Genomic DNA, 12,506 nt, shown 5'->3' on the forward strand with positions numbered 1-12,506 from the left:
TTGATATAAATTTAATCCATCAATTAAAGGTATCAATTTTAACTGAAATAAATTCTGGAGATTAAAAAAACTGACAAATATGTGCATGAAAACCATGTATATATTGGGTACATGTGGGAGAGCATGCACATATGTACAAAGCAGAAAGACATGCAAAACCAGACTTTTCAAAGAAAAAAATGCAAGGAAAAAAGTTTAAATGAATATCATACTTTAAATCAATTGCCAATATGTTATGTTATGTTATGTTATGTTATGTTATGTTATGGCCATTGAATGTTTAATATGTTTGGTTGTATTTATTTATTGATTGATTGATTGATTGATTGATTGATTGATTGATTGATAATTGGGTTTATATGCTGTCCCTCTCCGAGGACTCGGGGCCTTATACTGGTAGTTGTAGTACCTTATAGAAACATTACCAGTTTGAACTGAACAGGGAAAGATAATCAACAATCAATATAGAGGTTATTCTACCAAAGTAGGTTACTCCATCCATTTTGAACCAATATATCATTCATACAATCTTTCCCTTCCCACATAATTATTGTATATCACATACTTACATATATACAATTTTATTTTGAGAATAAGCAATACTGAACTCTGCTGGCATGTTACCTTTGACTTTTAAAACACTTTTTCCAATTTGAAGTAATTTGAAATATGCCAGCTATATTCATATGGAAATGCAGAGATGCATATATTGCTATTCTAAATATAATTCCTCAGTATTTAGATTGCAACTATATAATGTAAATTGTTCATTATACCAACCATTATAAAAAGGAAGATTTGGGGAAATTGATCTCTAATTTGTTAACAAATTAGAAAGAATTGATCTTTATTTTCTTTTTTGGGAAAGAGTCTTCGAGATGAAAAGGGATTAAAAGGTGCAAAAGGAGAAAAAGTAAGTACATCAGTGGCTATTGATAGTTATGATTGTGTGGCTTATTTTTTATTTTTTATATGGGACTTCTGGAAATTAAAAGTGGGTTTCATTCTTGCCAAAACCTTTAGAAACAGAGAGCAAATCTGGATTTAAGTAAAAGTGTTCTGATAAATATTGAGTTTAACTTGTACTCTATCACAGGGAGAACCTACTGAAAAAGGTGAAAAGGGAGATTCAGTAAGTACAGCTCAAAATTTCCTTTGTCTTTACAGGAACCTGTGAATATTTCTAATACTTTACAATACATTTAAAATTTCTTTGTAGATAAAATGTGAAGTTTGTGTATATCGATATTTGAGTTATAGAGAAGATAGAGTGTAATCTAGTTTGGACAATTATCTCTGGAAAAAATCTTGGAGAAATTAATTCATGACCTACCCACTTGCATTCTTTCATATCTTTTTTTCAGATCGGATATTTGCATAAGAATCTATGTTTAGATTCCTATTACGCAAATACTGTATTTCTGAAATTATATTGTTTTCATCTCTGAAACTCTGTGCCTTGGATTTTAAATGTATAGGCCTTATGGAAAAGCTACATTCAGTGGTGAACATCTGACAGATTTGGTGACTGAATTTGTTCATCATGTAGTATAAATTAATTTCATCTTGCCAAATTTACAGATCAAGGCATTTATCTGTTCTATAAGTATTTGTGAAGGGATGACAATACCTTAATTACAGATCTGAGCAAATGCACAAAGATTCTTTCCTTCATTATTAACTGATGATACTCATTGATTATGGTTACTTCCAGCGAAAGTGATTATTTTTATCCAATATTATCCTTTTTTTGAGGCATGTTCCCTATGCTTCTAGCAAGTCCCAAAATCCAAGATTAAATTTTAGCCAAAAGGGTAACTATAATGACTAAATTATGATATCACTTTTAGATAACAAGTTCTGTACAAAAGTACACATTGCACGTCTGCAAAGAAAACATTTCAAAAATAGAATAGAATTTTTTTTATTGGCCAAGTGTGGACAACAGAAAAAATTTACCTTTGGTGCATATGCACTCAGTGTACATAAAAGAAAATATACATTTGTCAATAATCATGAGGTGCAACACTTAATGATTGTCATAGGGTACAAATAAGCAATCAGGAAACAATATTATTATAAATCGTAAGGATACAAGCAACAAGTTACAGTCATACAGTCATAAGTGGGAGAAGATGGGTGACAGGAAAGATGAGAAAAACTAATAGTAATAGTAATGCAGCCTTAGTAAATAGTTTGACAGTGGTAAAGGAATTATTTGTTTAGCAGAGTGATGGCATTGGGGAAGAAATTCTTCTAGAGTCTAGTTGTCTTGGTGTGCAATGCTGTATAGCGACATTTTGAGTGTACGGCTTGAAACAATTTATGTCTAGGATGCAATGAGTCCATAAATATTTTCACAGCCCTCTTTTTGACTCATGCAGTGTACAAATCATCAATGGAAGGCAGGTTGGCAGTAATTGTTTTTTCTGCAGTTCTAATTATCCTCTGAAGTCTGTGTCTGTCTTGTTGGGTTGCAAAACCAATAATTGTCTTATAATCAGAACTACAAACCAAAAACTGGAGATACACAAAAGCCTTTACCGTAGATAATGAGGTTCTCTTGATGTTGATTTGTCATCCACATTTATGCAAATCCATGGCTCAAAACAGCCACCTGTACAATAAGTGGGTATGTTGCTGTATGTAAATAGAAGTCATCCACTAGTATATCACCATTGGGAACATGTTGCAAAGAGATTATGCCAACAGGTTCTGGAGTTACTTGGCTTGCAAGTGATTTCACTTTCATTTTTTAGAGTAAAATTGATCTGTAGGCATTAGAAACAAACTGTAGTGTGTAATTAGTATATATACTTACCAAGTCTACAGTTTGATATATAACTTACCTTTCTTAAAATGTTGTTTTAGGGCAAAGTAGGGGAGTCTGGTCTTCCAGGGTCTATTGGAAATCCAGGACCTCCGGTATGTAAAATATATTTAATGAATTGCATTATTTTCTGTTTCCCATGTTTTAAAAAAATTTTTGAAAAGAAATCTCCAACTAATACAAGATCAGTCTGGAGATTTAGTTTCCTTTTTTGTGTCAGCAATTGACAAAAGGATCCTTGAATTCATACATAGATGAACATCTAAATCTAGATCAGGGCTGTCAAACTTGCAGCTTGCGGGCTGGATGTGTCTTGTGCTGGCCATACATGCCTGATTTAGCAAAGGAAGAAAAAGTAACAATACATCACATGTCTCCACCGTGACAATGTGAGTTTGACACGCCTGCTCTAGATAGTCCTTGTTTAGTGACCAGCAACTCATTAAGCGAAGCAATTGTTAAGTGAAATGTCATGATTCTATGATTTCAACGTTCCTTTCTTTTACAGAATTGTGAAGGTTATAATGCAAGGATTGGTTACAAAGTTACTTTTAAATTTCTATAGTAACTGAATAATTGCTAAACAAGACACTCGCTAAATGTGGACTACCTGTTTTACATTTTCTGTTGCATGTAGTGCAACAGATTCTGGAAATCAGGTTGTCTTCTATTCAGAACAGACTGTTTTTCCCTTTTGCATGTGGACATTAAAAATCAGAATATTAGACTACTTCGGCGCCAATTTCAGTATATTGATTTTTGTATCTTTAAACAGTAAAGAATTTTATATTTGTTACTTAGAAGAAGCTAGCATTTTCATGTATTTTCTTCAAATATATCCCTTTATTAAAAAAAAGAACACTAAATATATGTAGGGATTTTTTCCCCTTTCTCTCCCTTTTCTAAAAATTTCATATTTATCATAATGTTCTAGGGATTTCCAGGACCACCTGGTCCCAGAGGATCTTCAGGAGAAAAGGCAAGTATCATACTGCTCTTTGTAAGGATTATTCAAGTAAAATATTAACCAATAAAATAACAATATTAAACTGTTGGTGAGCTTCTTTTACAAGGTATATATGCAGAGATTTAGAACCAGGCATATTGAAGTGTTCCATAATAACAATTTATTGTTTCACTCATCCCATCAAATGCGGTATTAAATCACTAAGGCAGACAGTCTTCATATCACCACCGCATAGGTGACCATGTGAAATTGCTACCATAGAAGGCCTCAGTAGCTTTATGGCTATGCCTCTGGGTAGTTAGGAATATGCCATTCCATTTCTATGTCTTGCACTGTTACTAAGAAGGGTGGCCTTAATCATTATTTTAACAGTTTACAATATAAATATAGATTGGCATATTTTTATTGGCAGTCTGGTTCAAAAAACCTTTTGCAGAAGAATGCAGCTAGAGGCTTTAATGTTGCTAGGATTCCCAGTTTGTTGCCTGGCAAATGAGGAAACTAATATTAAATGGTGATTAATTAAAACTGATTTTATTATACACTTACTTGGGTTTCAGATCAACTTCCTTTCATTTACTACCTATTCACTACTAAAGTAACACAAGCCATGAGGCCAATTCTTATTTCTGGCAGGAACAGTAGACAAATTCTGAAATGTCCTACTTCTGTATGTCTGATACTGCTTATCGAGATTTTTTTCCCTTTACACATTATCACCTAAATGAAAAAGTGCTTCTTAAATGCATAACTTTGAAATGTTAAGTTCTTTCTGTGCATTCACCTTGCTAAGATTTTTTTCAGATTTTGTTTTTCAGATTTTTCATTTCTCGCATGCAAGCTGTGTTGTTTATTTGAAATGTATAGCTATCCTTGAATTCATGTACCGGCATCTTTCTTTGATATTGGATTCAGCATGGACATGCTGAATCTAGTCTTGGGTTCATCTGGCCTTTAGACATGTTCTCATCAATTTATCTAGCCCTCTTCCTGCTCCATTTTGGTTAATTCATTTTCTTGAATCACATTTTTGCCCTATTTGCTTACATACATTTATACTTCCATGTATATTACATGGAGTTCACATTTAAGATTCACATCAGTCATGGCTCAGCCTCATAATAATTAAGCATTACTCATTTAATTAAGGTACTTCTCGGGTATTACAACCTTTGATTTGGATCCAGAGGCCATAACTGTCTTCTTAATTGTCTCACCATTATTTATGTTAGCTACAGTTCCAAGAGCATTTTCAAGCCGGTGCAGAAGTTGGTGATAAATTAATGGCTTGCAATCCCAGGAAGAGATTTTGTTTTTAGACTTCCTAATTCACCATATGTAGAAATGGATTATGAGGTTGTAGCTGTCCAGAAAAATTGAATTCAGATACTCATAAAATTCACTGAAAAGTTTTAGACAAGTGAAACTTTACCAAACTAATCTACTTTATTCAAATTTTAAAAACAGTGAGGTACACATATCTTGTTAGGCTATTCTGAGTTCATTGTAAGGGGATGAAACAGATTTTTCTTTCATTTATATGATGAGCAGAACATAGTAATTCATAACTATTCTCTTTAACATTCCTATGCATATATAAATGACTTCCTTGATTCACAAGAAATCAAAGTACAGTGAACCCTCGATCATCGCGAGGGTTCCGTTCCAGGACCCCACGCGATGATCGATTTTTAGCGAAGTAGCGGTGCGGAAGTAAAAACACCATCTGCGCTTGCGCAGATGGTGTTTTTGCTTCCACTGCCGCCCGCCCTTCGCCCGCCCACCCCGTTGCTCGCGCCCGCCCACCCCATTGCTCACGCTGTTGCTGGGGCCGCTTCCCAGCTGGGGAGCCGAGCTAGGGAGTCCCGACCGCCCGCGCGTTGCTGGGGAAAGCGCGCGCGCTTGGGGAATCCCTAGCTCCGCTCCCCAGCTGGGGAGCCGAGCTAGGGAGTCCGGACCGCGCGCGCGTTGCTGGGGAAAGCGCGCGCGCTTGGGGAATCCCTAGCTCCGCTCCCCAGCTGGGGAGCCGAGCTAGGGATTCCCCAAGCGCGCGCGCTTTCCCCAGCAACGCGCGCGCGGTCCGGACTCCCTAGCTCGGCTCCCCAGCTGGGGAGCGAGCTGCGATGTCCCCAAGCGCGCGGGCACCGCCCGCCCGCCCACGCTGTTGCTGGGGCCGCTTCCCAGCTGGGGAGCCGAGCTAGGGAGTCCGGACCGCGCGCGCGTTGCTGGGGAAAGCGCGCGCGCTTGGGGAATCCCTAGCTCCGCTCCCCAGCTGGGGAGCCGAGCTAGGGATTCCCCAAGCGCGCGCGCTTTCCCCAGCAACGCGCGCGCGGTCCGGACTCCCTAGCTCGGCTCCCCAGCTGGGGAGCGAGCTGCGATGTCCCCAAGCGCGCGGGCACCGCCCGCCCGCCCACGCTGTTGCTGGGGCCGCTTCCCAGCTGGGGAGCCGAGCTAGGGAGTCCGGACCGCGCGCGCGTTGCTGGGGAAAGCGCGCGCGCTTGGGGAATCCCTAGCTCCGCTCCCCAGCTGGGAAGCGGAGCTAGGGATTCCCCAAGCGCGCGCGCTTTCCCCAGCAACGCGCGCGCGGTCCGGACTCCCTAGCTCGGCTCCCCAGCTGGGGAGCGAGCTGCGATGTCCCCAAGCGCGCGGGCACCGCCCGCCCGCCCACGCTGTTGCTGGGGCCGCTTCCCAGCTGGGGAGCCGAGCTGGGGTGTCCCCGCGCGTGCCGCCCGCCCGCCCACGCCGTTGCTCGCGCCGCCGCTGGGGTCTTACGGGGGCAAGAGGGGGAAGACCCAGGGAAGCCTCTGCCCGGCGGGGAAACTCCACCATCTACGCATGCGTGGAAGGGCACGCATGCGTAGATGGTGGAGTTTACTTCCGGGTTGAAAACTCGCGAAATAGCCCTTTCGCGATCCTTGAGGACGCGAAACTCGAGGGTTCACTGTATGTGAGTTTCACCTTACACAGAAATGAAATAAAAAGGTTTTTCCTACAGTGGAAATAATTCCTTTCTCTCTGTTTAATTCCTATGATACATTTTGTTATTTCTGATGATTAGATAGATAGATAGATAGATAGATAGATAGATAGATAGATAGATAGATAGATAGATAGATATGGTATAAAGATGACACATTTTACTTTCGTTGAATGAAATTAATTTTAAAGCCTCAAAGCTATTTAATTTTCTGCTTGTTTTCTTTAGAATTTATTTTAGAATGGTCACACATATAATATAACCCCGAATAAAACTCCAAAAAAGGGTATATTTGTTTATATATATTCTAATTTATTTCATGTTTTATGTTCCTTTATTTAAGGACAGGGATAAAAAGAAAATAAGGATAAATAATAAAGTCAATTTGGTTGAGGCGAAGTTGTCTTGGAAAACTTTTTATCATGCAATTATGTCTACTTCCTTCATTTATTAAAGCCTTTAAATATATAAGGTTAAAATTTTGTCTCATGTTTGAAAGCAAATAAAAAAACAAATTTATGTCAGATAAAATCTGATTTTATGATCATTTTTAATAAAATCAAGATCAGATTACAATTTCTTCAACAATTCATTTGCCTTAAAAATATCTAACATCATCTGCAGAAAAGGAAAGATAATTTAGTGCTTATGTTTTACCCTATATCTGTTTTAAATATATTAATTATTTTTAAAAAGAAAAAGGTGAACAAACAAAAAGAAAACAATAAGAAAAATATTAACTTTTTATAGTACGATAATAAGTAGAGAAAGAATTACCAAAATTGTAATGTTAGTGCTCAGTATATTTTTTATTAGAAATTACATTTAAGGATATTATATTATTTTAACAATATAAGTCAGAATTTAAATCTTTTAGCTTAGTGAAAAAATTCCCCTATTTGTTGTTTAAAAATACAAAAAAGAAAGAAAAAAGAAGATAAAATTACTAAAACCACCTTAAATATTAGTTGATGGTTTACTTGTCTTCGATTTCAATATTATAGTCAATTATTTTTCTCTTTAAATAAACAATTTAAATAGACAATGCTAGACAATTATAAATGTATGGAAACCAGTTTTGTTAATCTTCCATTTTCCTAAGCAACAAATAAACATAATTCTTTTTATTCCACTGTTTTAGAAAGCATAAATGTTTTAAATAGATAATTAACTATAAAGTCGAAGACCATATACCTTTCTTTTTAATCAACTAGGGCTTACCAGGAGAACATGGAATACCAGGGATTAAAGGAGAAAAGGTAATTTTTAAACCAATATCAAATAATTGCATGTATTGTATTTTCAATATATCTGTTCCATAGTTGCTGTATGGGTTTTGTCACGTCTACCTCAGATAGGTTCAATATTCTATATTTTGTTATCTCATTTGTTGTAAAAAAATATGACTACAATGAACATTTTTAAACTGAGGCTATGTTTCAAATTGAATGGTAAATTTTGGGTTAGTTTAGTACTTATCAACTAAAGAGAGCAAAAGTAATATCTGACTTCATTCAATTCTCTATGTTTAAAAGGAGCACTCCAAAAATTTCCACCATACTGTGATTGTAATGGTTACAATAAAATTAATTGAAAATTATTACATTTATAGGAAGTTATTTTTTAAATGAAATTAAATCTTCTTGTTGGCTAGCATCCGCCATCACTTTGTCTTAGCTTCATTCATTTAGGAAGTGAACTTTCCAGCAAAGCAAGTCATGGTCATTTTCCCTCCTCCTTTGCCAAAAAGCAGCCAGAAAACAATTGTAACATTAAGAGTCTCCAGCAGAGATTTGTTCTTTTCTTTTTGGAGAGTTTCTGGTTGGAATGGATTTTTAAAAAAATCTTGCTAATACAAGCAATCTCACTAGTTTAGGCCCAACAACAAGGATGATATAAAATTAATTGACTAAGGCTACTTGAGAAGATAGCTAAAAAAGTGGCTATCTATGTTGACAAGGTTGAAATCTCATCACCGGCTCAAGGTTGACTCAGCCTTCCATCCTTCCGAGGTGGGTAAAATGAGGACCCGGATTATGGGGACAATAGCCTAGCTCTGTTAAAAAGTGCTATTGCTAACATGTTGTAAGCTGCCCTGAGTCTAAGGAGAAGGGTGGCATAAAAATTAAATAAAGAAAGAAAGAAAGAAAGAAAGAAAGAAAGAAAGAAAGAAAGAAAGAAAGAAAGAAAGAAAGAAAGAAAGTGGTTTGACAACACAGGAGGAATGTGAAGATAAAACAATTCAGTCAATTTAAATGTGATACATTAATTTGGCTCTTATAATTTCCTATCAAATTAGCATTGTTTCCATCTATATTTCATAGGGAGACTCTGGTGGAATCATAGGCCCGCCTGGGCCTCCGGGTTCTAAAGGTGACACAGGGCCTCCAGGATTACGTGTTCCAGGAAAACCAGTAAGTACTTAAAGTACCATTAAGTATTCTATGGCAGAAAAGACTATAGGGTCAACAGAAGAAAAATTCCAACTGCAAATGGAATTACCAGCATTGCATATACTACTGTATTTCATTAAGCACAAGAAAGAAATAGTATCTCAAAGAATTCAAAAGTATGAATTCAAAAGTATGAACCTAGCTAAAACTAGTTTTCACCAACACGATTTACTATATCTCTCCCTAACCTTTCTATTATTGCAAATCATCCTTTCTTCCACCATGTCCATACAACATTTCATTGCCTTTTGACGTCCCAAAATACCTTTGGGCTAACCATGACCTGGATGATGGAGAATTTCCATAAACATAATACCCATTGTTCTTTTACCTAGCACAGAGTATTTCAAAGATACACTTGTATAACCCAGAGCCATAAATAATGAGCTTTTTGAAAAGATCTCTCTGAGGTAAACAGCTGCGGATAACTCCATGTTGAAAGCTATTCAGTTCTACACATTTCTCGTCTTCCCTCACCGTATGATTCCCTTTGTTACTACTCATAAATAATTATCTCATCAATTGTTGTGAAACTAAAACAGAAGTGAATAATTATCATTATAAGACATCTTATTTTGCAATAATAGGACAACTGTGTCTTAAATTGATTTTTTTCCCCGTCAATTTAAGAATTCTTATTATTTTCTAATTACACAAAAATAATTTCATGTTTTTGAACTGCCAAATTTTCTGCTCTCAGGGAAGGTATGTGAGCAGTGTACAATAAATGTTAAAATATAGAAAGAGCATGTAAAATTTAATTTAGAAAATTTAGAACCTAAAAGGAGGCAAGGATGACTAAGAGCTGTTATGAATTAGTTCAAAAGGTGAAGGAGGGCTCTTGGGGCACCAACCAGCCCGCCTGCAATGTCTTCTCCCCAAATGAAGCTGCAGAGCCATATTTTAAATACTTTCTAAAAGCCCATAAGAGTTGGGGACCGGTCTCACTTCTGGAGAGAGAATATTCCATATGGCAAGGGCAAAGAAAGCTCTCTTCCTACACCCCACCAATTGAAGTTATTTAACTGACAGTACCTGCAATATACCTTCTCTGCCAGATGGATGGGTTGATATATTGGAAAAAAGACGATTCCCATAAATAGCATGGCCCTATGTCAGGGACATTTGGTGGGCCCCAGGGGAAGAGCCTTCTCTGTGGTGGCCCCGACCCTCTGGAACCAGCTCCCCTTGGAGATTAGAACTGCCCCCACGCTCCCTGCCTTTCATAAACTCCTTAAAACCCACCTTTGCCGTCAGGCATGGGGGGAATTGAATCATCTCCCCCCATCCTATACAATTTAAGTATGGTATGTCTGTGTGTATGTATGTTTTAATAACGGGGATTTTAATGTTTTCTTTTTTAATTGTTAAAATTATTAGATTTGTTATGAACTGTTTTCTATTGTTGTTGTGAGCCGCCCCGAGTCTATGGAGAGGGGCGGCATACAAATGTAATAAATAAAATAAATAAATGTACGCAACTAACTCCTTAAATTGGACACAAAAGCAAACCAGCACCCAATATAATTCATGAAGCAAAAGATTTTCATTCACCCTTCTTGGGGCATCCAGAATTGCTTGTGTGGCCTCATTCTGTCCTAATATACAAACCTTTCTCTTCCCCCCCCCCCTATTTTAGGGATTATCTGGCATTCCCGGGACAATAGGTCCACGAGGGCCTAAGGTAGGGAAAGTCTATACTTATCCTATATTTGAAATAGTTTGGAGTCTTGCTTTGATTCGAAGATTTTTTTTAAAAAAACAAAAGCTTGTTCTTTTATCAGGGAGAAAGGGGGCTCCCTGGAGTGCAAGGCCCACCAGGAGACGTAGAGTCAGTTGGGAATGGAACCCCAGGACTACCTGTAAGTATACATTTTGTTTTGTGCCCCTTTCACCTGATTGTTAACATGGATGTTGTTCTGTATCTGCTTGATAGATGTAACGGGGATGGCAACCCTACTGTAATATATGATTCTGTGTGTGTATTTTTCTTTTCCTCTGCAAAGAAATAATAAAATGGATCTTGGCTGATCCCACTATTGCACTTGCTAGCATGTCAAAATAGAATGGCTAAATAAAGTTGTTGCCGTTTGGGTTTTGTGACTGTCAAGGGAATGGAGAGAGAGGAATTATATATTGGTGCCTAGCAAGGCAATTGTTCCTGTCTTTTCCCAGAGTACAACTAAGCCAGAAGCACAGTTCTGCTCATATCTACTTAGGGATAAAGATGCCTTTGGGTCATATTATTCTCCCATGCATGTCATTTGAAAAGGAGTAGTTTTGGGGGGGGGGGGGAATCTATTAGTTTATAGGGTTATGAATGTCATGTTTTGTATATTTTACATTTGCATTTAAGTCTTAAATCAGATAGTAAACTGCTCTCTTCAGCAAAGATTTTTAAATTCCATTACTCCCTAAAAGAAAAGATGAATTTCTGTAACTTTCCCTCGTAAATAAGTAATAACTGAATAAATAATAATTGCTAGCAGAGGGTTTTGACAAATGACCTGAGCTGCAGGTATTTTGATAGCTCACCTCCTTTGCCTGTGGAGTTTAATCACTCATCCTCTAAGTTGCTAATAACCCCACAGAGGACTTTGACCAATATCTTGAGAAGCTTTACTCAACAGTAAAATGTTAGTAGGGATGACATATGAAAGGAGTGCATAGATGGATGGATATGTATGTATGTATGTATGTATGTATGTATGTATGTATGTATGTAAGTATGTATGTATAGATGGATGGATGGATGGATGGATGGATGGATGGATGGATGGATGTCAAAAAAAATTACTCCTTCCCCAGAAAACCTCCATACTCACATCTTTTTAATCTGGTTGTCTTCCAACCAACATTCCTTCCTACCATCATTTCTCATTATAACATTTAACTGTCTATTTCCATTCAATTGATCAATTAATAATCCAGGCATTAAGTCAAGCGTTGTTAACTTGAGATAGATTATATTCTTATTTGATTTTTATTAATCTAATATTTTACTGGTATGATTGAACACTTGACTTGGTTAAGTAATATTAATTAACTATACAGTAATTAGTATAATTAATTAACTGACTTGTTATTGATGGTTAGACTAATTGATTGTTGATATAAATTGATTGTTAATATTAATTAATTAATTCCATTGATTATTTGATACTAACTGATTTGATTGGTTATTGATATTAATTAATTTGATGAATTAGTGATACTAATTAACTAATCTGTCAGCCACTATTAGACTATTGATCTTTTCTCAGCCACTATTTGATTATA

General features: G+C 37.0%; 1 protein-coding gene across 1 annotated transcript in view; it reads left to right on the forward strand.

Moving 5' to 3' along the window:
• COL19A1 (collagen type XIX alpha 1 chain) overlaps positions 1–12,506 on the forward strand; it is a 185,048-nt gene that overhangs the window by 124,953 nt on the left and 47,589 nt on the right. The window contains exons 17-24 of the mRNA XM_070738981.1: positions 869–913; positions 1,097–1,132; positions 2,872–2,925; positions 3,765–3,809; positions 7,989–8,033; positions 9,099–9,188; positions 10,867–10,911; positions 11,012–11,089. Coding sequence (XP_070595082.1) covers positions 869–913; positions 1,097–1,132; positions 2,872–2,925; positions 3,765–3,809; positions 7,989–8,033; positions 9,099–9,188; positions 10,867–10,911; positions 11,012–11,089 — 438 coding nt within the window. The remainder of the gene's footprint in view (positions 1–868; positions 914–1,096; positions 1,133–2,871; positions 2,926–3,764; positions 3,810–7,988; positions 8,034–9,098; positions 9,189–10,866; positions 10,912–11,011; positions 11,090–12,506) is intronic.

This window comes from Erythrolamprus reginae, chromosome 1 (genome assembly GCF_031021105.1).
Source record: "Erythrolamprus reginae isolate rEryReg1 chromosome 1, rEryReg1.hap1, whole genome shotgun sequence".
NCBI classification, from domain to species: Eukaryota; Metazoa; Chordata; class Lepidosauria; order Squamata; family Dipsadidae; genus Erythrolamprus; species Erythrolamprus reginae.